Genomic DNA, 24,292 nt, shown 5'->3' on the forward strand with positions numbered 1-24,292 from the left:
GCCCACTGTCACAATTTATTATACAAAGTGGTTCAAATTTATGCAAATGTACCATATATTTGCTACAGAATTTCAGAAACTTTACCACAGAACTTTCTAACATTGTTTCAGAATCTATCTCCGTGCTTTCGCAGGAAATTAAGGGCTGTGATTACACCAAGTACCAGTTCGTTCACGGAATGCCGCATGATTTCCACAAAGTTACTAGAACATTTTACAAAATCGTAGATCTGTCTTCCCCAGCGCAGCTAAAACGGAATAGGAAGTGAAACTGTCAGACTGACATCACGCTCAGCCACAGAAAATATCTAATTAGAAGAGGCGGGACAAAAATCTGCAAAATAGTAGGAACAGACCAAAGTATAAAAAAAAAACCATCCATACAGATTTAGTGAAGCAAAACAAACAAAAAAGGTTTTGACACATTTAAGAACTTGATCTTGTAAGGAAAGAAGCGGGCAAGCTGACACTTGGGATCTGAGGGCGGAGATCACTGAATGAAAGAGCGGAAGAGTCGCGAGTTCCAATTTAGAACGTGGAGAAGGCGTGGACCCACGTGATTTCTGCGCTGCCCCGTGTGTCAGATCCAGAGATCGGAGGCTTTTAGCTGCTTGCTCGGTGACCGTGAAAAACATGGCTAGTGGTTCTCTTGCTGCGGATCCTGGTCTCAGGGAATTGCTGTCCACTGCTCGGTCCGTGTATCTGGACACCTTCGGTGGTGCGGAACCTGAAATTGCCGTGTCGGCACCGGGAAGGGTTAACCTTATCGGTGAGCACACGGACTACAACGAAGGCTTCGTACTGCCCATGGTAAGAAAGAAGACCAGAGTAACTGAGAACCCATAAACTGAGTTGAGTAGGGATGAGCTGGCGATTAAGAAATAGTCACAGACAGTTCACTAGTCAGGCTCTATGTACAAAGAAATAGTCCGCTGCGCACGATGATTATCATCACGTTTGGTTTTATAACTAGAAAGCACAGATTCTAAGCAGTATTTTGTTTTTCTAATTCTTTTTAGAGTAAAAAGAGTGGCCTTTATTTTTAAAGTTATGACTATGACTTTTTTTTTAATCTTCCTTTTCCAGGCTTAACGTGATTCTCAATCCTGTCTTCAGGAACCTGCTGGCCAGTCTGTTTTTCAGGTTATTCATAAAGAATATGAGATATATTTGCATACAGTGGAAGCAGTGCTTGCAACTATATATCATGCATATTCAGTGAGGCTAGCCTGAATGTTTCTTGTGGGATTAGATTCATACCATGGGAAATGATTAAGGGGGAGACTCCTTTCTGTCTGTGCACCTGAAACTGTGTTTTGAGAAACACATACGGTTTTCCCAAAACATACTGACTTTCTCTTGCAATTCTAACTCCCTCACTACACTCACTCACTACAGATCCTGTAAATCTGCAGACCCATGCAGCAATCTGGATGATAACACATGGTATGCTGGATTTCAGCATACAGTTTTAACACTCAGATTAAATTTTTTTTAACTCCCACTGCAACAAGCTATGCATCAGGATTTTAAAAAAGCGCGTTGCACAGGCCAAACACACATTTTAATTCAGAAAGGGAGAGGGAGCATCCCTGTCAGGCAGATCATGCAGCTGCACATGGCGCTTATATGCTTCCCTTGCCTCTTTGTTTTATGGCTGATGAATTTTCCTGACTGGCTCTTTTGAATAGTTTCCTTTTATGACAGTACCAAGAGTTGTCCTTCCATGCATGCCAAGGAAGACTGTCTTATCCCCTGCTGAAGCTGAACACATAATGACTTATTCAGGTAAGTGGTGGCAAGCAAATAAGTACTGGCTTATTTGGCTAGTTTTGCTGTTACCACTTAGCCGAATAAATCATTACTTATCTGGTGCAGGTTGCTGCTACTTAGCCGAATAAATACTTATCCAACAAAGTAGCAGTGACCCCGTGCCAGATAGCCGGATAAGTCAGTACTTATCCGCAAAGTGTATTGGTCAGTTTTTAAAATTTTTTTCTGCCTTTTTTTTTTTTTTTTACCTATTTTAAGTACCGGTAGCACTGGAAACTTAACTCCATCCCTGACCTGTATTTAAGTTTCCAGCCCTAAGAAAATGACAGCTGATAGAACTCACTCCTCTGCATTGGGGAGTAATGCTTAATGCCCTCATTTGCATGAGATTTCCGTGCAAGGGCATAAGTATTACTCCCATTATAGAATGCTCATTTTGTGATCATAAAACTTCTTGCTGCATTGGCAGCAAAGTTTACGCTCACAAAATGAGCATTGAGTTGCAGGCAATGCTATGTATTGGCTGGAATGCACTTTTCTGCATAGGCCTGATGATGTTTACTTCTATTCTCACACTTGTTACACTGATGTGATGTGTGAGAACCATGAGTTCACTAAAGGCAGAATAGTCAGACTTAGGATAATCAATTCCATTACAACATTTCACTGAGCTTGTTTGTATTATTCAGTGTCATAAGCTGAATGCTGCCATGCTTCTTCTTTTGAAGCTTTTCATGGATTAATAAATGTGTATTTCTTAGCATTTAGACAGATGGATCCTGAACAAATGGGTTATGCACCTCGACTAACAGATGGAGATGGAGCAAAGCTGACATCATCAGCCTGCGAGTATTCTCTGTCTCCAGCAGATGGTGGACGTGCATCTCCTTACTGGAGATTGCTTAAAGTTTTCAGAAAGAAAAAAGAACAAAGAAAATTAATTTGTCCCGCTCTCCTGTGGTTGATACCATAAGGTCCCTCCCTCAGTTGAGAATTCCTGAGGTGATATATACTGGATTTTCCCTCAGATGAGTGCCTTGGTCTGGTAGCTGGTTTTCAGCTGGCAAGACTTAGCTGTAAAAGACAGGTCAGAGGCGCAGGTGGTGACCTCCTGCACGCCTGGTGCTGCGGTTAAATGTCGATGTACACCTAGATTGGCAGCCAGTCTTCCCAATAGAGACCCGGGATGGCATGAATGATGAAGCTGATCCTTACTCCCTGAAGGATGAGAGAATTCCTCCGGGTTTGGAAACTTATAGGACTATGTTGCGGTTCTTTCATAGAGATGAGTTATCGGCTCTGATTTCCCAGACATTGAAGATGCTGAGGTACCGGGGCCTGAATTCATGTCTGAGCCAAAGAAAGATCTCATTTTGATTTCTTTGTGTAAAGTCTCTTGTGTTTTTCCCTGTTATGAAGGCTATTCAAGAATTGATTGATCTTGAGTGGGTCACCCCAGAAGCTAATTTCACAGGGGGTTTAGTCTTGGAAGGACTGTATCCCCTTTATCCAGCTGCAAGTGAGCAGTTATGTTTTCCAAAAGTGAATGCACTTATATGTTCCGTCACCAAGCGGACAACTATCCCCATAGATGGAGGAGCGGCCTTGAAGGATGCACACAATAGGAGAATTGAGGCCATCCTTAAGCAAGTATTTGAAACACTGGCAATGACTTTGCAGTTAGCTTTTTATGGCTGAGAAATTGGTCGGCTAATACGACCTCCAAATCTAACCTTACGAAATTGCCCTTTAAAGGCTCGCTCTTGTTTGGAAGCGAGTTGGAGAAAATGGCCAATAAGTGGGGCGAGTCCTCGGTTCCTTGGTTACCAGAGGATAAGAAGCAGATGCCACGCTTGTTTAACATGAGAGGTTGTGCTAGGGGATCCAAGCATTTTCGACCCTTCAGAGGCGTGGCCTTTCAGTGGACTCGACCTTTCAGTAGGTATCTGTCCTTTCATCCCAGAAGCCCAGTCGGGGGCGCAGGCTCGGGTAGTGGAACCCCCCAAGCCTCCCAATGAAGGTGTGCTGACCCACCCCCGGGAACAGGAGATAGGGAGTCGTCTCTCTCACTCTTTTATCAGAGGTGGGTTGAAAGCAAGTCGGACTAGTGGGTCTGGGAGGTGATATGAGAGGGATATGTGCTGGAGTTTCACAGGGCTCCTCGGGATGTGTTCGTGGTGTCTCCCTGCCACTCCCCACAGAAGAGGCAAACAATGGGGTGTACATTGTCAAGGCTTCTCAGTCTGAAGGCCGTGGTTCCAGTGCTCATGTCTCAAGAACATATGGACCGATATTCCATTAATTTTGTTGTGCCCAAGAAGGAGGGCTCTTTTCATCCCATTCTGAATCTCAAAGAGGTCAACTGTCATTTGCAGGTGACTCATTTTCACATGGAAATCTTGGGTGATAATGGTCGTGCAGTTGGGGGAGTTTGACGTCCTTGGATCTGTCCAAGGCATACCTGCATATTTCCATCCAGCTAGAGCACCAACATTTTCTGTGATTCGCAGTTTGGGGCATCATTATCATTTTGAACGCTGCCTTTTGGTCTGGCCAATGCACCCAGAAATTTTCCAAGGTTATTGGTGGTGGTGGTGGCAGAGTTGAGAGAGGATGGGATTCTGGTATACCCGTACTTGGACAACTCAAGACTCTGGAAGAGAGCCTCTGGGTGTCATGCAAGGTGATCTCCTTGTTGCAGATGTGTGGTGAACCTGGCCAAGAGCAGTCTTCAGCCATCTCATTTGCTAGAGTATCTCGGTGTTTGGTTCGACACAAAGCAGGGCAGGGTTTTCCTGCCGGAGGGTCATATTCAGAAGTTGATGGCGCAGGTACGTCTGTTGATGAACACAATATGCCCAACAGTGTGATCCTATCTACGGGTACTCTGATGGCGGTGACCCTGGAAGTGGTGCTGTGGGTGAGGGTGCTGGAGTCAAGAAGAGTATCTCTGGAATATCAATTGGCTGGAAGCCTGTGCAGTTCGGTTGGCATGCTTGCGGTTCGGCGACCAATTTGCAGGGTCGAGCAGTCCAAATTCTGTCGGACAATGGCTTACATAAATCAGCAGGAACCTAGAGCCAGCAAGGATCGCAGGAAATAGCCCAGTTTATGGAATGGGCGGAAGTGCATCTTCAGGAGATAGCCTCGCACATTGCAGGAAAAGACAATGTGTAACCGCAGACTTTCTCAGCAGACTGCATTTAGATCCAGGAGAATAGGAATGGTAAAACGCGTTTCAGCTGATAGTGGATCACTGGGGCCTTCCGTTTCTGGACTTACTAGTAACTTCTCTTACTGCAAAGGTTTCTCATTATTTCAGTCACAGGAGAGATCCCAAGACCTTGGGAATGCCCTCTTGCAGGAGTGGCTGGAGGGTGAGCTGCTTTATGCCTTGCCCCCCATAGCCCATGTTGGGCAGAGTGGTCTGGAACATCGAGGGACACGGGTATGGTGCTTCTGGTGGCACCCTATTGGCACAGGAGACCATGGTATGCAGATCTGCAAAGGCACTTGGTAGATTCCCCGTACGGCGCACAGAGATCTGCTGCAGCAGGGGCCTGTTCTTCACGAAGATCTGACTCAATTTTGTCTTACGGTATGGCCCTTGAGAGGGCTTGCTTGCTGAAGTGTGGATATTCAACTGCCGTGATTGCCACCTTGCTGTGGGCGTTAAAGTTCTCCACTTCCTTAGCCTTATGCGGGTTTAGCAAGTGTTTGTGGCTTGGCATGAAGATCGAAGAGTTCTTCCTCATTAAGTTAAGATCCTGCTCATTTTGGAATTTTTGCAGGATGGATTGAATAAAGGGTTGGCCCTTAATTCCTTGAAAGTACAGGTAGTTTCAGAGGTCAGGTGAATGGTGGACTCTTGTCGGCTCATCCAGATGTGGCCCGTTTCTTGAAAGGAGTGAAACTTCTTCATCCTTTCTTGTGCCCTAGTGGAGTCTTAATCTGTTTTTGGACTTCTTAGCAAGCCCTACCTTTTGACTGATGTGTGACCTTTCTTTGCAGTTATTGACCTTGAAAACGGTCTGTCTTGTGGCAGTTTGTTCAGTGCAAGCCTTGTCTTGCCGGGAGCCCTTTCCTTCAAGTGACTCCGGGGTGATACAGCTGCATATACTGTTCCTTCCTTTTTGCCAAAAATGGTCTCAGATTTTCACTTGAATCAGTCCATTTCCCTGCAGACTCTGGATAGGGAGAGAGATGTGGAGAAATATCGTCTGTTGTGACCCTTGAATGTCAAGAGACATGTCAAGAGGTATCTGGAGGCTTCTAAACCTTTCTGGAAGATGGCTCGCCTGTTTGTCCTCCATAATGGAAGTAAACAGGGCAAGCTGGCTTTGCAAGCTACAATAGCTGGCTGGATTAAGGAGGTAGTCACGGCCATATATGTGGATCCTGAGCAGCTGTTACCCAGTCAGGTAAGGGCTCCACTAGGGATCAGGCAGTGTCATGGACAGAAGTTAGGTTGTTGTCGCCCATCGACAATTGCCAAGCTGCAACGGGTCCTCCTTGCACACCTTTTCCAGGTATTATCATCTGGAATTGCAGGCCCGGGAGGACACAGCCTTTGTATGTGCGGTTTTGACTGGACCGCGGGTGTAATTTTGGTACATCTCACTTGTTCTGGATCCATCTGTTAAATGCTAAGAAATGAGAAATTACTAGTTACCTGATCATTTCCTTTTCTTTAGTATAGACAGGTAGATCCACCTTCCCGCTCTTGGCTGCCAGCAGGTTGTGCTATTGTCCTTCTGTGTGGCTGTGTTTCCAGTGGTTACTGGTAAGTGTTAATCCAGTCCCTAGACTAGTTTTAATGCATTCTTTGTCTGAGCTCAGTGTTTCCTGACGGCTGAGGGGGGATATGATAGAGGTCTTTAAGATCATGAGAGGTCTTGAGCGAGTAGATGTGAATCGGTTATTTACACTTTCGAATAATAGAAGGGCTAGGGGGCATTCCATGAAGTTAGCAAGTAGCACATTTAAGACTAATCGGAAAAAATTCTTTTTCACTCAACGCACAATAAAGCTCTGGAATTTGTTGCCAGAGGATGTGGTTAGTGCAGTTAGTTTAGCTGGGTTCAAAAAAGTTTGGATAAGTTCTTGGAGGAGAAGTCCATTAACGGCTATTAATCAAATTTACTTAGGGAATAGTCACTGCTATTAATTGCATCAGTGGCATGGGATCTTCTTAGTGTTTGGGTAATTGCCAGGTTTTTGTGGCCTGGTTTGGCCTCTGTTGGAAACAGGGTGCTGGGCTTGATGGACCCTTGGACTGACCCAGCATGGCAATTTCTTATGTTCTTATGTTCCTGTTAGCAGAGTACTAGAATGGTCATCTGTTTTTAAACAAGTTTTTTGTTAGTCTGTCCATAGTTGGCTTTTGCGGAGAATACTGGCAGGCTGATTTCACTGCAGTGGTATATATACACTGTGATATCAGTTTTGCTCTGTCTCCATCTGCTGGTAGAGATGCATAACCCACTTGTTCTGGATCTACCTGTCTATACTAAAGAAAAGGAAATTATCAGGTAAGTAGTAACTTCTCATGTTATTATTATGTCTTATTGTAACTTGATTAGTCAACATCGGGCCATATCATATGCTCCTTCTTCTTGAGCAATCTTCCATTACACAAGTGGTGACTAATTTTGTAGACCATAAAAGTCAGCTGTTGCCTAGCAAGAGTTTGAAAATTGTGTGGTATAATGATCATTTGTGCCATCATCTCCAAAACAGTGGCTTTAGACCTTTCCTGGTCAACAATTAATTGACCCCAGGAGTGGTCATTGAGCCTACAATAAAGATGAACTTTCAGCTCCCACAGAATGATCACAAGCACAGTTTAAACATGTGTGATATGTGTGCTGTGAGGAAACATTTTTTAAGTGGGAGTGAGCTATTGGTAAGTAAAAGGCTTTCCTGTAGGTCAAGATGAAGCTGTGTTCTCTCTCCTCAGCTGTAGTTGTTATCTCCTTGTTTATAATACAGTTACAGTGCATTTCTTTAGAACAGAGGTGGGCAAACTACAGCCTGCAGGCTACTTTTGGCTGTGGGAGCTTTCGGTCCAGCCCATGGAAGTGAGTCAGGTCCCGGCTTGCAGCGACAATAGTATGTCACTTGCAGCCAGAAGTGATGTCACCACAAGCCCATCTTGGGGGTGGGGTGGCCTTACCTTTCGCAGACTCTGTGGGGGGGGGGGGTGTGAAAAGGGAGCAGGAGGGGATCCACCTTGCTAGAGACTTCTGGGAGGATCCTCATTGCCCCCACCCAGAGGGGGCCCATGATAATAGCCCTCAGGCCCAAAGGTTTGCCCACCCCTGCTCTAGAGGCGAGATGGAAATCAGATTGTGTTACAGTTTCTATGGATACATTTTGCTGAGATTTATTACATTCTAAATAAACTAGCTCAGAAACTGGATACAACAATATATTCCATCAAATCTGGCCCTTGGTGTGGATGGATAAATATAGCATAGTTTGATAGAAATGTGGAAGTCCTTTTACACAGCCATACTTTACTGTGAATAGAGTGTAACATTGGTGGGTAGAATGAGGCAGAAATGGGGGAAAAATCATCACTCCTCATAGTTTCTGATGATTGAAATGAAGAAGATTCTGGTATTTCTCATTACAGGCCTTGCCAATGTTGACCATTATGGTTGGGAGCCCAGTGAGCAATGGTGCAATATCTATAGTCACAACTGCCAAGGAGGCAGACAGCCCAAAGAGGATTGAACTTGCAGTTCCAACAGGGGACCACCCACTGAGGCCCGGGGAACCACGGTGGGCTAATTATGTAAAGGGGGTGATTCAGCATTACAGGGGTAAGATAAGCTCTGACATGCCAGTGTGAAGGGTCATTTATATAACTAGAAGCTTGACAACTTAGGAAATGGCTAATTCAATAATGTGAGGTGACAAGGGCTGTGAGTGGAGGGGTCACCATTTGATGGGTGAGAGGGGGCAGTAAGTGGAAGAGCTTCCCATTAGAAGGATGAGAGGGGCAGTAAGTGGAGGAGCTTCCCATTAGAAGGGTGAGAGGGGCTGTGAGTGGAGGGGTCGCCATTAGAAGGGTGAGAGGGGCTGTGAGTGGAGGGGTCGCCATTAGAAGGGTGAGAGGGGCTGTGAGTGGAGGGGTCGCCATTAGAAGGGTGAGAGGGGCTGTGAGTGGAGGGGCCGCCATTAGAAGGGTGAGAGAGGCTGTGAGGGGAGGGGTCGCCATTAGAAGGGCGAGAGGGGCTGTGAGGGGAGGGGTCGCCATTAGAAGGGTGAGAGGGGCTGTGAGTGGAGGGGTCGCCATTAGAAGGGTGAGAGGGGCTGTGAGTGGAGGGGTCGCCATTAGAAGGGTGAGAGGGGCTGTGAGTGGAAAAGTTACTCCCAGGAACCTTGCTGTCAGTGTCACACGGTTTGTTTGAAGAGGTCTAATCCTTTTCCTGTTCTACTGACTGGAATTGTTTTCCAGTCTTGCACTCCCTTTGTGTTGAAACAAGCAGTTTAGCACAGTTGATAAATGGCAGAACAGCTTCACAGGACTGGAATTAGCAATGTGATTCTTGGTGCTCCGTGTATATACTTGCAACTGCTGGAGTCAGCTTTCTTCTGGTTTTTGGCTTTGTTTACAGCTGGCCCTCTCCCAGGTTTTAATGCAGTGATCAGTAGTAATGTACCTCTGGGGGGTGGCCTCTCCAGCTCGGCCTCCCTCGAAGTCGCCACATACACCTTCCTGCAGCAGCTATGCCCAGGTAAGAATTGCCCCGTTCCCTTCTGTTAAGATTGATACAGCTCAGGGCTTCACTAGCTGGCTTTCCAGAGCCTCGGGTGTGGGGATCCTGGCGGATCTGAAGCTGAGGGAGGAGGTGAAGCTCCATTTGTTGACACAACCAGGGCCATTCAAACAGCACAGCACTCCAAAAGTGATGCAACACTTACCACGTCACTTCTACTGCATTCAAGCCAGAAATTTGTCAGAACTTGGCTTAGATCTTAAATCAAGAAACTTGTTGTAATGGGGTCTTCTGATTTTCCTATAGCTGAAGAGAGGGTCTTGGGTGCAAACATTTGGGAGAACTACAGTGGAGCTCATCCTTGTGCATGCACTGGTTTAATGTTTCAAAACTGTTTAAAAGCCAGTTAGAAGTGTATGGAAAAAGGAACAGTGCCTACCCTGCTTGGTGGGCTTTTTATTTTTTTGTTTACATTTTATTCTGTGCAGTTTAAACACAAAAAGACAGAATATAATCCACTTTAAAGTGCCAAAAAGTGTAATAAAAAAAGATAAATATCTTGCATTTGAAATCAAAGAACACCACCAGTCTGCGAAATTCCAAAGCAAATTAAAGTATCCTAAACACTATCCATTCTAATACAAGTCCTCAAAATTAGTAAATCCAAGGAAAATCTCATGCGCAAAGAGAATTAAGCAATGAAAAAAAGGAAAAATAGAGAGGCAAACATGTCATCAGCTTCTTACAGGCTTGTGACACTCCCCGCAAGTGACCAGATCACTGTCAATCTAAACTGGCGCTACACCGGAGCCTTCCCATCCACACCAGGGGCCGCAGCCAGGATGCACCGGGGGATCGCTCCTATCCCCACCCAGGAACGAGGTAGGAGAGGAGGAGCCAGCCGGCACTGCAGCAGCTCCCCTCCCACCTGACCAAGAGGCGCGTGCACGAAGAAGCACAACAAAGGAGCTTGTCCCCCTTGTGTGCCTCTTCATGCGCGCCTGCGGTGCACATACAATATTAACCTTCCTTCCTGACAGAAGCCAACCTAACAATGGAGCAAGTACCCATTATTGAACCCATACCTGGTCAGGGCATGTATGGTGAACTAAGAAGGAAAACACTAAGAAAGAACCAAATAAGGAATACAAGGCAGATCTTCCCCATGATGAGTTACAACTCCTCTGTAATCTCGTCCTTCTTAATGATTACACTCCTGCTATTGAATGTCCAGTCACTGTAACATAAAATATATATATCCCACTGATAAATGATCTGTTAGAGGATTTAAATCCCACTATCTTCTGCATTTCTGAAACCTGGTTGAACGACAAAGATAATGTATTCTTAAATCAAATTGATCAACCCAACTATGATGTCTTTCACTTTCCCAGACCTAAACATAAAGGTTGGGGGCTACTAATAATCTGTAAAAAAAAAAAAAATAACACACACAAAAAAACACATTTTATACCTTATAAAGTACAGATTAACCCACCCTATGAGGTAGCAATACTGAAATCACCATTACTAAACATAGGAATGGTCTATTGGCGGCCCCCCCCCCCCCCCCCCCCCCCCGGAATACTTCAAAAACACTGCTCACCTCTAATCGAACTATTCACTAAAGCATTTCCATCACCTCACTGTACACTAATTGTAGGAGACTTCAACCTACATGTAGACAGAACACCAAAAACCGCATCATGTGAAATCTTTTTAGATACAATGGTAGCAATGGGATGGTCACAATTTGTAACCAACCCCACTCATAAAGCAGGATATATCCTTGATCTAATATTTATCAAGTACAATAATTGTCTAATCAATACCTCCCACAAAATATTGCCCTGGTCTGATCACCAACTAATAAAAGCGGACATAACCCTCCTCAGTGCAAAGCAAACAAATTCAATAATAACCAAACCTTCACCTTCAAAAAAAGATACAACTGGATATACTTGAAGAACCAATTAAAAATAAGCTAATTGATTTTAATCAAGCTAATGCCTCCTCAGCTTTTGACTCCTGGGGAAAAATCATCAATGATATTGCAGATAACCTAAGCCCAATGCAGATGGTACAACAAAGAACTAAGATGAACCAGATACTGAGAAAATCTGAGAAACAATGGTGAAAATGCCTGTCTGCAGAATCCCTAGGAAAATACAGATCCCTCCTAGCAAATTATTATGCATAAATCAATAAAGCAAAAAAATACTACTATGCAAAACAGATCCACGGGGTAATATTAAATTTCAAATTACTCTTAGAAACTGTCAAACACTTAATCAAGACCCATCTGCCGCCATCTCAAGTAACTACAACTTCTCAAAGAATGCCAGCAATGCATACGCCACCTCCTTGTTAGATAAAATAAATAGGTTGAAAACACAATACTCCACTTGCTCGCCAACTAAAGAACCTGAAGAAAAACACAGGCATCCTAAATGGAACATATTTGCCAGAATAACTAAACTTGAAATTAACCAAATCATTACCAAAATTAAGCCAGCTATCCACCCACTAGACCCATTTCCATCAAGTTCCCTGAAAATAGTACACAGCGTAATCACGCCAACAGTTGCAACCATAATCAACCACTCGCTGTCAGAAGGATTGGTCCCTTATGGGGCGAAACAAGATGTGATCAAACCAATCCTAAAAAAATAAAACTGGCAGAATTGATGATTGGGACAATTACCGACCAATATGCATCTTGCCTTTTATCGCAAAAGTTCTAGAAAAAGCAGTGTTATCTCAATTGGAAAACCCCCTAGAAGACAGTGCTATTCTATACCCAAATCAATTCGGATTCAGAAAAGATCGCTCAACAGAATCTCGACTCATATATCTTTAATTGACCCAGTACTACAGGGGTTTGGCAATGATGAATCTTATATCCTGGTTTATTTATTTATTTTATTTATTTAAAAGTGTTTGTATACAGTCTTTACAAACAGTGTTTAATCAAAACTGTTTACATAACTAAATAAAAAACAAATGTAAATAAAGATTTAAATTTAAAAGAACATAAAGATTATCAAATTATAAAAGCTCAAAATTACAAAAATATATAATAAAAATCTAAAACAATGAATAGTTTACATAAAAAATAAATCAATATATAATAATGCTGTGCCCTGTGTGATGGAGAAGTAGTTATGTTATTTAGTGTGTGATATATGGAAAGCAGATTGAAATAAATGTGTTTTTAGGGATTTTTTGAAGTGTTTGGAGTTGGATATGGATCTTAAAGAGTCTGGTAATGCATTCCATAAGATTGGTCCAATGACAGAGAATGATCTTTTTCTGGTGATGTCAAGACGGGCCTGTCGTGGTGATAGGATGTCTAAGAGGTTTTTGTCCAGTGATTTAATAGCAGCCTTCGACACTGTGGACCATTCCCTGCTATGCCACCAGATGGGAAAAACTGGAATAGACGGAAGTGTTCTCAAATGGTTCTCGTCCTTCCTAGCTGATAGGACATTCCAAGTCAAACTGAGCAACCACATATCTGACACATTCCCTATCGATACAGGTGTCCCCCCCCCAGGGTTTCGCACTCTCGGCAACACTTTTCAAGATTTATATGCTTCCTCTGTGTACACTACTAGCAAAACTAGGAATTAACTTCTTATACACAGATGACATACAGTTCTACCTTCCATTCGCCAAATCAGTTGAAAATACAGCATTGACACTCTCAACATACATGAAGGCAATACAGCAAGAGTTGTTGCAGCTTAAACTAACTCAAAAAAACTGAAATCGTATGGCTAAGGAGAAACTCCTCTATAGTTAAGCCGCCACCCCTAGACCTGGGTAATTTTCACATTACACCCTCTGAACAAGTACGGGACCTAGGAATACAGATTGAGAAAATCACATAAACAAATAAAAAACAGGATACTCCAGGCTGCGAATATTACATCGGTTGAAACCTCTTCTAACATTCCAGGACTTCTGCACCGTTTTACAAACACTAATATTCTCAAACATAGATTAATGCAAATCTCTATTACTAGCCCTGTCTTCAGGACTTTTAAAACCACTACGGTTACTACAGAATACCTCTGCCAGACTTTTATTAGGAACAAGGACATTTGACCACATCACCCCTCCCTGATAGCTCTGCACCGGCTGCCAATACCATCCAGAATCCATTATAAAGTACTAACACTAATTTTTAATATCATCAACGACCGAAACCGCTGTTTAATAGGCATGGCTCTCCAACCATACACACCTCAGCGAACACTAAGATCACAAAACAAAGGACTATTAACTGTGCCTGCAACGCGAAGTACACATCTAACGCAAATAAGAGACTGAATGTTTTCCATAGCAGGCCTCAGGTTGTGGAATTATCTTCCAGAGATGTTACGTCTGATAACAGACAGAAAGAGCTTCAAACATGAGCTGAAAACCTGGCTCTTCAAACATGCATATGATCTAACATAAAATAAAAAAAAATGCAGAAAACTACAAAATTAGAAATATTGATAAAGTTAGAAGAATGAACGATAAGTAATGAGTGATGTAAAGTGTATCAAGACAACTATTTATGAAAACTATTGAAATGGAAATTTTGTATGACAAATGACTGTCCTAGCCCTCTAGTTAAAATGTTTTAGATGTTGTGTTGACCTATAAAATGAATGTCGCTTTTGGAAACGGTTGTGATCTTCTTTTGGAACGTAGGTATAAAAAATGCATAAATAAATAGTTTCTTAGAATCTTAAAAAAAAAGTAATGGCCCAAAAAACCCACATTTAACATTCATTTTTTTAATATACACTTACATGGAAAACATTAACACACAGTGCACCAAGAGTTTCCTGGTGTATTGCAAGACATTTCTTTCTGCACTCTTGAGTAGTTCTAGACAGTTCTGGAAATTACCATACCTTTTGGCCAAGAAATAATGTTTGCTTGTTATGGAAAAACAGGCACATAATTGAGTCCCCATCCTGGGGGAGCACACAGGTAATTGGAAAGTGTCCTCTTGATTACTTCTTTCTCTCTAAAAGGCCAGCGATGTCAAGGCTATCAACCGGTGGAGTGGCTTTCTGCTTGGGACACTGTGTCCCCACCACACTCCTGCCAGTCAGCAGAAGATATATCCTTCTGATGAGCTTCAGAATAATGCTGGTAATAATTCTGTGGAAGTTCAGCGTGCGAACATTTAGGTGTCTGGCATGGTTCTCCAACTTGCAGTGCAGTACAATTTTTTTGTCCTGCACCAACTCCTTCCTATATAGAAGGCATCTGAATGGTTTGCTGCTCTTATCTGCCCAGTTTTCCTCACCTGGCCTGCCTGGGTCACTTCACTAGCCTGCCTCTGTTTTTATAAATCTCCGATGTCAATGCAGCTAAAGAAGAAAGAGCCTGTTTGAGAGAATCCAGCGTTATAACAGGTTTAACAAGAATAAGCCTGAGGGAAGAGATGAGCAAGCTCTAAGGAAGCCAAATTGGTATCGACAGGGGCTGAGCCTGAACCACTTGTTCCAGTGGTGCTGGAGGGTGAGGCAGATCTTTCCCCAAAGTGTGCACCAACTTCAGTGTGGTCTCTAGAGCTCTCTCTCGCTCTCTCTCAAAGTTTCCATCGTCGAGCCTTTGCTGCTCATATCTCCTGCGAGACGTGACGTGATCACTCCCCCCAGCTGTTCCTACCACTGATGCAACTTTCAGCATTTTGGGCAGGCAAAGGGCTTCCCTCTGCAGTAGCTTCATGGTTCGGGGATGGGCCTCGGCGATGTCTTGACGTTCAGCCGCAGGGCTGCTCGAACCTCTCCCGCAGCACCGGAACCCTCTAGTGCTACTGACGTTCTGGCCAAGAACCCCTCAATTTTCAACTTTTTTTTTTGGGGGGGGGGGGGGGGATGCTGGGGAATTTCCCCTAACTTTGTCTCTCTATATTCTAGTTCTTTGATATATTTGAATAATAAATCGTACGTTAGCTTCTCTTGAAGTTACTTCTAATGGTAATAGTCAGTACCGAATTTGATCTTCATATAGCTGATTTGAACTTCATATAAGTGATTTAATGACTCTCATGACATCCCGCAGGCTCTTTTGGCATCTCTGCTCTTTATCAAGCCGCAATTGGGATCATCTTTAATCATTGGTCACAAATTCACTTATGTGCATTTTTTTGTTAATTTTTTCTTTTAAATAAAATATTTAGTTCAAGAATACTTCCCTTTCGGGGATCACAGTCCATGGAGGGTACAATCCTTCCAGGAAAATCAGATTGCAGTTCGACGTGCACGTTTCGCGTCCAATGCTGCTTCAGGAACTCCTCTGACTGTGTATTGTTTCCGCATTTACATGCCGGGGTATCTTCGGTTACGCTTTAATTTCTGAAAAAGCAAATTGTTATCACAAACCATTCTGTTGGGATTGCACTTGCCTTACTTGATCTTCAAAGTGTACTTGCAGCCTCTCGAACGTATATATTGCATTGTCGCGGTTTGGGAGAGATCTCCTACTAAGCGGCGACTCTAGAGAACTACTTTTAAACGCATCATTTAAACGTGTCATTTGAATTCAGCTGATTATTCACAAGGTGACTTAACTCGAATCACCCTGATTTTGCTTTATCTGCGCATGCGTTATGATCTAAAGGGGAACCTAAAGTGTATTCAATCGATTAGTCTGCTGATTCCAGGTAAAGGAAATTTCAAATAAGCCCACTATCACACCCACTGAATCCATTCAAGTTCGCGAAGCTGTAAGTACACTTTGAAGATCAAGTAAGGCAAGTGCAATCCCAACAGAATGGTTTGTGATAACAATTTGCTTTTTCAGAAATTAAAGCGTAACCGAAGATACCCCGGCATGTAAATGCGGAAACAATACACAGTCCGAGGAGTTCCTGAAGCAGCATTGGACGCGAAACGTGCACGTCGAACTGCACTCTGATTTTCCTGGAAGGGTTGTACCCTCCATGGACTGTGATCCCCGAAAGGGAAGTATTCTTGAACTAAATATTTTATTTAAAAGAAAAAATTAACAAAAAAATGCACATAAGTGAATTTGTGACCAATGATTAAAGATGATCCCAGTTGCGGCTTGATAAAGAGCAGAGATGCCAAAAGAGCCTGCGGGATGTTATGAGAGTCATTAAATCACTTATATGAAGATCAAATTCGGTACTGACTATTACCATTAGAAATAACTTCAAGAGAAGCTAACGTACGATTTATTATTCATTGCTATTTTCGTTGGTTCAGAAATAAGGTTGGAGTTTTGTTAATATTATATTCTTTGATATATTTCCCACTTAGAAACTGCTCTGGCCTACAACAGGGATTTGTTCACTCTTCTGAGAAATTTCCACATGGATATTTATGCCGAAGCGCTCCAGGGCTAGGGCAGGATGGTTGTGCCCTTGTTTAAAATTCTGTGTGAGACCTGAAGTGATGAACCAGGAAGGAGGGTGTGTGTCCCTGCTGCAGGCCAGAGCTGGTGGAGGCTTGGGTTCCTGCAGAAACCTACCAGCATTTGACAAAACAAAAAAAGAGCTACAAGTGAGGGATTTTTTTGTTTGTTTGTTTTAATTCTGGGGTTAAATAGCTGCAATTCTGTGACCTGCAGTTTGTCATGTCTCCTAGAGCCCCCATACCATTTGGCTTTCATTGCACTGGTCGATAAATAATGATTGCGTAGGCCTTGCCACACAAGGCTTCTCAAACTGAGACTTTATATTTGTGTTATGTATTTATTTATTTATTTATGCATTTTGTATACCATCATGCCAGAAAAGAAAAGATTACAACAGTTCGCAACATACATACATTTATAGATCAAGGATACTCGACTACTTGAGGAGACGTTCATCATTCGGGGCTGCACATTCATAAGTCAAATTAGTTTTTGATGGTTCCTGCCCTGATAAAAGCTCAAAGACGAGCAGACATCTTTGTGGGCTGTATATTTGCCTATTTTTATTTTTTAGGAACTTTTTGATGGAATTGTTTTATTTTTAAATAGATTTTTTTTTTTTTTTTAAATTCATGTTATGAGCCCCCAGTTCTTATATTTCTTTTTGCTGGGTACTTAGAGGAAAGGTCAGGGAATGATTTGCAGGTGATAACGTTTTATTGGATTAACAATTAGTTTGTGATTAGTTTTCAGAGTTGTTCTTCTTGATCTGTTGTTCCTTGACTTTTCTTTCTATGTGTCAAATCGAATTAACACAACAAAGGGCACAACCTTCCTGCCCACCTTTAGCACATTGGATTCTTAAAAATATTTTATTCCTTTTTTTTTTTTTTATTGGCCCAACCTGAGAATTTTCCAAGGATGATAATGGTACTTGAGCTTTGGAACCCTTAAGAGTTTTCTTCTTCCATTTGGAACATTTAAAACAGAAAAGATGTTGTAAATGAACTCTGAGGGCTCTCGGAGTATTTATGAGGTGCATCCCAAATGGGTTTGTGTGGAGCCACCAAGCCACTTAATAGTTCTGAACTGTTATTGTTCTGTTTGAGGCAGATGATGGTGACTTGATCGCCAAAGCCTTGGCGTGTCAGAAAGCGGAGCACACCTTTGCCGGGATGCCCTGCGGGATCATGGACCAGTTTATCTCTGTGATGGGCAAAGAGGGCCATGCACTGCTCATTGACTGCAGGTCAGCACCCAGACTCGTGACTGAATGCTCACCGTATAGCACAGGCGGGAAGAGTCACCACCCACTGTCTTCGGAGGCGCAAGGTCCTAAGAAGTGCTCCTTGGGTTTTTTACTTTTGACCTCCCATGAAATCTATGCAAAAGGGCCTAACTTTAACCTGTGGTACTGTGCAAACTGTAGATGAGTGGCATATGAACTGAGCTGTCCTGGGCAAACTCTTGCTTTGTGTTATTCAACAGTATAAGGAAGTGTCAAGTCTGCACAGTGATATGGAGCTCCAGATCTCATCCCTTGCAGAAAGATGTGCCCCCAGTGATTGTTTCCTGTTTACTGCATGTTCAGTTTTGTGATTTTTTATTTTTTTTTTTAATTTTAAATCATTCCACCTTTTGAAAAAGAAGCAGTAATTATGTCACTATGGCTAGGAATATTTGCTGCTGCTGTGGCTTGGATCTTGTTCTCCAGCTTACCACCTGGTTGTTTTTCTAAATTGACCTTTTAATAAAGAGTGACTAATAAAATCCCCATATAAAGCCAGACACTCCAAAGGCCAAGAAAAAAAGAAAAGTTGCACGCATAACTGACAGAACCTCCTTTCCAGGACACAGGCATATTTGCACGTACAGGTGGATCCGAAAATAAAAGTTTCCCCGTAAGAATCTTCTTGGTCCCCCCTGACATGTTCTGAAAACTGAGTGTAGATGGGACACCAAATACAAAGGTTATTAAGGGGGGAGGTGGACCCCTACACACCCCTTCTTCCCTTCAGAAAGCAAGCAAATGTAAATTTAATTCAGTGCCAGGACAATCCAGCGTGTCAGCTCTATTAATCCCGGTCATTTTTCTGAGTCTGGGAACATCCTTGGACTAAAGACTGTTTCTTACAGAGTGACTTGTCTTTCTGCGTGGAGGTTTAACGTGGTTGATGGTGTGTTTAATACAAGGCATCAGCCGTGGGTGGCCAGGTTTGAGCATCTGCAGCTGTACATCTCTCGGGAGAGGAAGGTGACACCGCCACCGTGCTAGGGGTGACATGTTCTGCAGAGTCAAATCAAACCTAGATATAATCCTTGATGAGAGGGGTGGGAGGGGAGAGGCATGTTACTTCCCACCTTATATATTTGTGCAATGTCCTCATACGCTTTGGGGTACATTTTAAAAGACAGCGCGCGTACTTTTGTTCGCGCATCAGGCGCAAACAAAAGTATGCTGGATTTTATAAGATACGTGCGTAGCCGCGCGTATCTTATAAAATCCGGGGTCAGCGCGCGCCCAAGGGGGTGCACATTTGTGCAACTTGCGCGGGCCGAGCCCTGCGCGCGTTGCCCGTTCCCTCCGAGGCCGCTCCGAAATCGGAGCGGCCTCGGAGGGAACTTTCCTTCCACCTTCCCCTACCTACCCCCCCCCCCCCCCCCGGCCCTATCTAGACCCCCCCCACACACACCTTTATCCAAAAAGTTACTACTGCCTCCGGGCAGTAGTAACTTACGCGCGCCGGCATGGCAGGCCCTGACACAGGCCACAGTGTCGGGGCACTCGGCCACGCCCCCAGACCACCCCTTTTTGCAAGCCCCGGGACTTACGCGCGTCCCGGGGCTTGCGCACGCCGCCGAGCCTATGCAAAATAGGTTCGGCGCGCTCAGGGGGGTTTTAAAAGGGTTACGCGCGTATCTTTTGCTCGTAACCCTTTTAAAATCCGGCTCTTTGAGGTCTGTTTACAAAGGGTTTAGGCACCTAACCTTTGAGAATTAGGTGCTTAGGTTTTCTCCTTTTGAAAACTGAGTACGGCTGAGTGCCTGAATTTAGATGCCTAGATGCTAGGGCAGGGAAAATAAGTTAGGTGCTTCGTGCTGATTTACAGTGCTAGGGCATTTAACCTAAATGCCTACATTTAAGCCCCCTCAGTTTGATGAATTTTTGACCTGAAACACAGGTGCCTAATTTTTTGTCTAGGTTAAACATTTTTTGCTTTCTTTTGTGAAAAAAGAAAAAAGATCGACTAGCAATAAGATATCCAGAAGGGGAAATAACCATGATACTATCAACATTTGACCAATTATTGAGCTTCTCCCAAGGACAAAGGGAGATTTAATATGAGCCAATCGGGCATTTTGATTAAAGCTGCTGGCCTGCTGATCGTTACTAATTTCATTTCAGGTCATTGGAAGCCAACCTGGTTCCACTGACCGATCCAAATTTGGTGGTATTGGTCACAAACTCCAATGTGCGGCATACTCTGACGGGAAGTGAGTATCCCACCCGCCGGCGACAGTGCGAAGAAGCTGCGAAGGCTCTCGGGAAGGCGAGCCTGAGAGAGGCATCCATGGCAGACCTGGATGGTAAGTGACAGGCAAGTTGTCCTGAGTCATCAGATCGAGACTCAGCCAGGTCGCCGTTGTTATCATTGCAGTGTACAGAAATGCTGGACATTAGAGGTGCGGAGACAGCTGCTTCCGAGAAGTTGTCTTTGGATTTAGAGCTGTAGGACAGGCAACTCTGGAGGACATAAGTCAGGGAACTGAATGTTTCCCTCATGTACTGAGTGAAGAGTGTAAAAATAGTATTTATGCCAGAATAAGTCTTGTCTGTCCCTAGACCATCAGCTGAAAGAGCCAGACTACAGCCATCAGAAATGAGAACCTGTGAGAATTCCTGCCCAAAATGTCCTCCGTCTGATCCAGAGCAGTTTTTCCAAAGTCACGGGGGGGGGGGGGGTGCACATTATTTAGAATCTCCTGCCAGGATGGTTCACCTTCAGCGTGTCTTCTTTCTTCCGTAGCTGCAAAGGCCCTGCTGACTGAAGAGGTGTACCGACGGGCAAGGCACGTGATTGGGGAGATTGCTCGTACTGTTCGGGCTGCGGAAGCTTTAAAGGCTGGAAGTTACAAGGAATTTGGAAGACTAATGGTGGAGAGTCACAACTCCCTCAGGTACTGATCTTCTGCTGCTACGATAGGGAGATTGACCACTGTTTGCGGTGGGGGGGGAACCCAGCCTTGGAATCCCATGTCACTGTCCAAAAATTAAATCACAACTAGTATAATGTGTTCCAAGAAAATAATCAAACAAACAGCAGCTGCCACACTAGCATAGGTTATGGGAGACCTCCCACCTTTGACATGAACACAGACTGGGGGAGTCCAAGTTCCCCTGCCTGACACCACGGAGAGCAGGAGTTCCCCACCGGCACAGACAGTGTAAGCCTCCCCCTGCATTGCCTGTTATTTTGTTTTTAGTTTTTTTTTAAAAGCAGATTGATGGAAAAGAGAGATTCTAGTCTAGAGGTCCTGAATATGGTACCCACTTATTTAGAAAATTATGTGTTAATCTAAGACAGAGCACTCGCACACCAGCTGTTTTCCTAGGTATTATGACTTGCTCTAATGTTGCTTCCTCCAGGGATGATTATGAGGTGAGCTGCCCAGAGCTGGATGAGCTGGTTGTTGCGGCGACCGCAGTGTCGGGCGTGTACGGCAGCAGGATGACTGGCGGGGGCTTTGGTGGCTGCACTGTCACCCTTCTGGAGGAGGGGGCAGTCGATAGGGCAATCCAGCACATCAAGGTAATGGGATTTTAATTCCGTGCGTCAGCATAAGCTAATAACCCAGCAGGTGCATTTAAATCCAGTTCATTTTTAGTTAAATGAGGACTGGACTGTAGTTGGCAGGTTTCTGAATGCACAAGGATTGCTTTAGTGAATTTAATCTCAATCGGAATGTAATAAGTTTTTTGTTTTAAATGTTTGCTAAAAGGGCTAACGGAAGTAATCTGAGCTGGTATGTGGGCCAGCTACTCATACAGCAGGGAGCTGGACCCAGGTTCTGATCAGAAACAGGCTGTACGTAGAAGCTGGGAACAGATGGAGAACTTGAACAATTTTTAGCACCACACCTAACCTTCAATATCAAAGTCTAAGAAGGAGTATCTTACTGTAACCTTTCTTTGTATATAAAAATGCCCCTTCTGCTTCGAAGAGCAGTGTTGCATGTAGCCTTTGACACTGCCCAATGTGAAATTCCAAGGATCATGTCTTCCCCTCTGTTCTGGGACACATTATTATTCATTTCCTATGGAATGAGCAATGTAGGTCACAAGCGACGCATCATGGGAGTTGACCTTCTTGCTGCTTTGACACGTTCACATCTCGGTTTCTCTTCTGTCACCAGGAGAAATACAAGGGCAGCCCGACTTTCTACATCACCAAGCCGGGTGGCGGAGCGGCAGTGCAACAGCTCTAGAGAGGAGGGGACCTTGCAAGAACCTGATTTGAGGAGCCACAGACCGAGCAGGAGCTGGAACACAGCAATAAACCCTCAACCCCAAGCAATTCATGCTCACAAAAGTTTTACTTGGTGAGGGGCAATGACATTCTGAGAAGATGGGCTAGGTCTAAATGCTTTGTAAATTTCACAAATAAAAGAGATTCTTTCTGTCTTTTTCTTATATAAAAACAGGCTCCATGTCATCCCTTTTTAATATAGTGAGGTTAAGATGCCTTTTAAGTTTTACCTCCAGTGGAGAGCTTGAATAGATGCAAATCTCAGATAGGAGAATGTGGAGCTAGTGCATTTACAGCCAGACTGGGTTCTAATCTTCTCTTCTATAAGCCACTTAATTTTATTATTGACATCAGAAAAAGACATTAAACTCATGCTGTCAATTTCCTCTCCCCTAGCCTTAGTAATGTACCTTTTCTCAGCAGCTGATAGTGTGTGCTGTCTTACCCAGAGCCTGGTTAATGTTTAAAAGTGGGGGAGTGCTGCAAACATGTCCTTACCTATGCAGAATGCATATGAAATTGCTGCCTCTTCATGGCCCATGAGGAAATCATTTTAATTATATTTTGTGTTCAATTAATGCTAATGGACAGTTTTTGGTGGGATAAGATATATTATGCAGAGTCAAACCAACGGTCCATCGAGCCCAGCATCCTGTCCGACAGTGGCCATTCTGGGTCACAGATACCTGGTAGATCCCAAAGAGTAGATCTTTTCCCCTGCAAATTGCTGCTCAGTGCTTCCTCCAGCATTTTCAGGCAGTGCTCCCGTGCCTTGAACACAGGAGAAAGAAAATTAACATGTGCTCATGAAAGTATGACTGCTTGTCCTCTCTTTGGATCCCCTTTTCCCTGAAGAATGTTAGAGAAGGTATTCCAGAAAAAAAAACCTAAACAATCCACTTCATAGGTTTCAGACAGAATAAGGGCTTAGACAAATTCCCAATTCTTAAATGTGAAAAAATCCAAAGCAAAGAGCAAAACCTATTGAGAGCTCCTTCAAGCCACCTTTTCCCTTTTATTTAGGCAAAAGAAAGTATTAGAAAAACAAACAAACAACCAAAAGGCAAGAGATGCTTTAAGGCTGTCTGAGTTCAGTTTCTTACCTTCACAGTTAGTTTGGGAATTTTCCTGCTGGATGCATCCTTCAAAGGACAGAATGTGTCTAGCAAAGGAAGGAAGAATGCTAGATGCCATCTTTTCCAATCCCTCCCTCCACCTCACTCCTTCACTCCCTCTCATTTGTTCCTCCCTCTGCCATCTCTCCTCCACTCCTTTTTCACATGCTCTCGCTCCTACCCCCCCCTTTACCCGCCAGTTTCTACCTTAGAACAAATCCATCCCACTCGTCTTCCCTCCCACTTTCTGACCTGGACCCTCTCTTCCGAGAATTTGCAAAGGAATCCGTGTGTTAAGCTTCTGCTGAAAAAAATTGTCGGCTGACAAACCCCCCCCCCAGTCGTAGAATCACTTGTGCAAACCGGCAGCTTAGAGGAAGGCAAACGCCACACAGTATAGCCCAGGGTGTTGTTTCTTCTTCTTTGCATCATGGCTCATGCATGTAATACAGGCGGCTCATCACACCAGACTGAGCAACAACTCAACATCACTCTCTACCTCTATGCTAGCAAGAAACTGAAATCTGCTACTTACCTGGTGGGACAAATTCTTCTTTTTCTGGTTCTTTACTCTTCAGACAAAAACAAAAGGCATTTTCCTAGCATGTAGCAGATGAACCCAAAACAAATGGGTTTAGTGTGCTCGTGCTAGCAGTTGGAGACGGATCTGACGTCAGCACGGGTACATATACCCCCACAGGAAGTGCCTCAAATCAGTAATTTCCGTCTCCAAAGCAGTTTGGAGCTACCTCACGCTCGC

The 24,292-nt window shown here is 43.8% G+C and overlaps 1 protein-coding gene and 1 long non-coding RNA gene across 3 annotated transcripts; one reads left to right on the plus strand and one right to left on the minus strand.

The window, feature by feature from the left end:
* Positions 1–495: 495 nt before the first annotated feature.
* GALK1 (galactokinase 1) lies at positions 496–22,589 on the plus strand. 2 transcript variants are annotated; one of them, XM_029600496.1, is made up of 9 exons: positions 721–810; positions 1,087–1,143; positions 8,411–8,600; positions 9,399–9,518; positions 18,003–18,138; positions 20,296–20,477; positions 20,918–21,068; positions 21,538–21,700; positions 22,305–22,589. In XM_029600496.1, the coding sequence occupies exons 3-9, from the start codon at positions 8,420–8,422 to the stop codon at positions 22,374–22,376; spliced, it is 1,005 nt and encodes a 334-aa protein (XP_029456356.1). In that variant the 5' UTR covers positions 721–810; positions 1,087–1,143; positions 8,411–8,419; the 3' UTR covers positions 22,377–22,589. The 2 variants fall into 2 exon arrangements, with proteins under 2 accessions (XP_029456355.1, XP_029456356.1); XM_029600495.1 differs by lacking the exon at positions 1,087–1,143 and having other exon boundaries at positions 496–810.
* Positions 22,590–23,138: 549 nt separating this feature from the next.
* Positions 23,139–24,107, minus strand: LOC115090881. The gene is made up of 3 exons (XR_003856539.1): positions 24,068–24,107; positions 23,521–23,579; positions 23,139–23,188 (listed from the first exon to the last, which is right to left on the minus strand). It is a non-coding gene; the product is annotated as an uncharacterized LOC115090881 (long non-coding RNA).
* Between the last annotated feature and the right edge of the window lie 185 nt (positions 24,108–24,292).

This window comes from Rhinatrema bivittatum, chromosome 4, assembly GCF_901001135.1.
Source record: "Rhinatrema bivittatum chromosome 4, aRhiBiv1.1, whole genome shotgun sequence".
NCBI lineage: Eukaryota > Metazoa > Chordata > Amphibia > Gymnophiona > Rhinatrematidae > Rhinatrema > Rhinatrema bivittatum.

Coding starts and splice junctions, on each gene's coding strand:
- GALK1 (XM_029600495.1), top strand. CDS start 634: ATGGCTAGTGGTTCTCTTGCTGCGGATCCTGGTCTCAGGGAATTGCTG. Junction 8,601..9,398: donor GGTGATTCAGCATTACAGGG/GTAAGATAAGCT, acceptor CTTTGTTTACAG/CTGGCCCTCTCCCAGGTTTT. Junction 20,478..20,917: donor ATCCATGGCAGACCTGGATG/GTAAGTGACAGG, acceptor TTTCTTCCGTAG/CTGCAAAGGCCCTGCTGACT.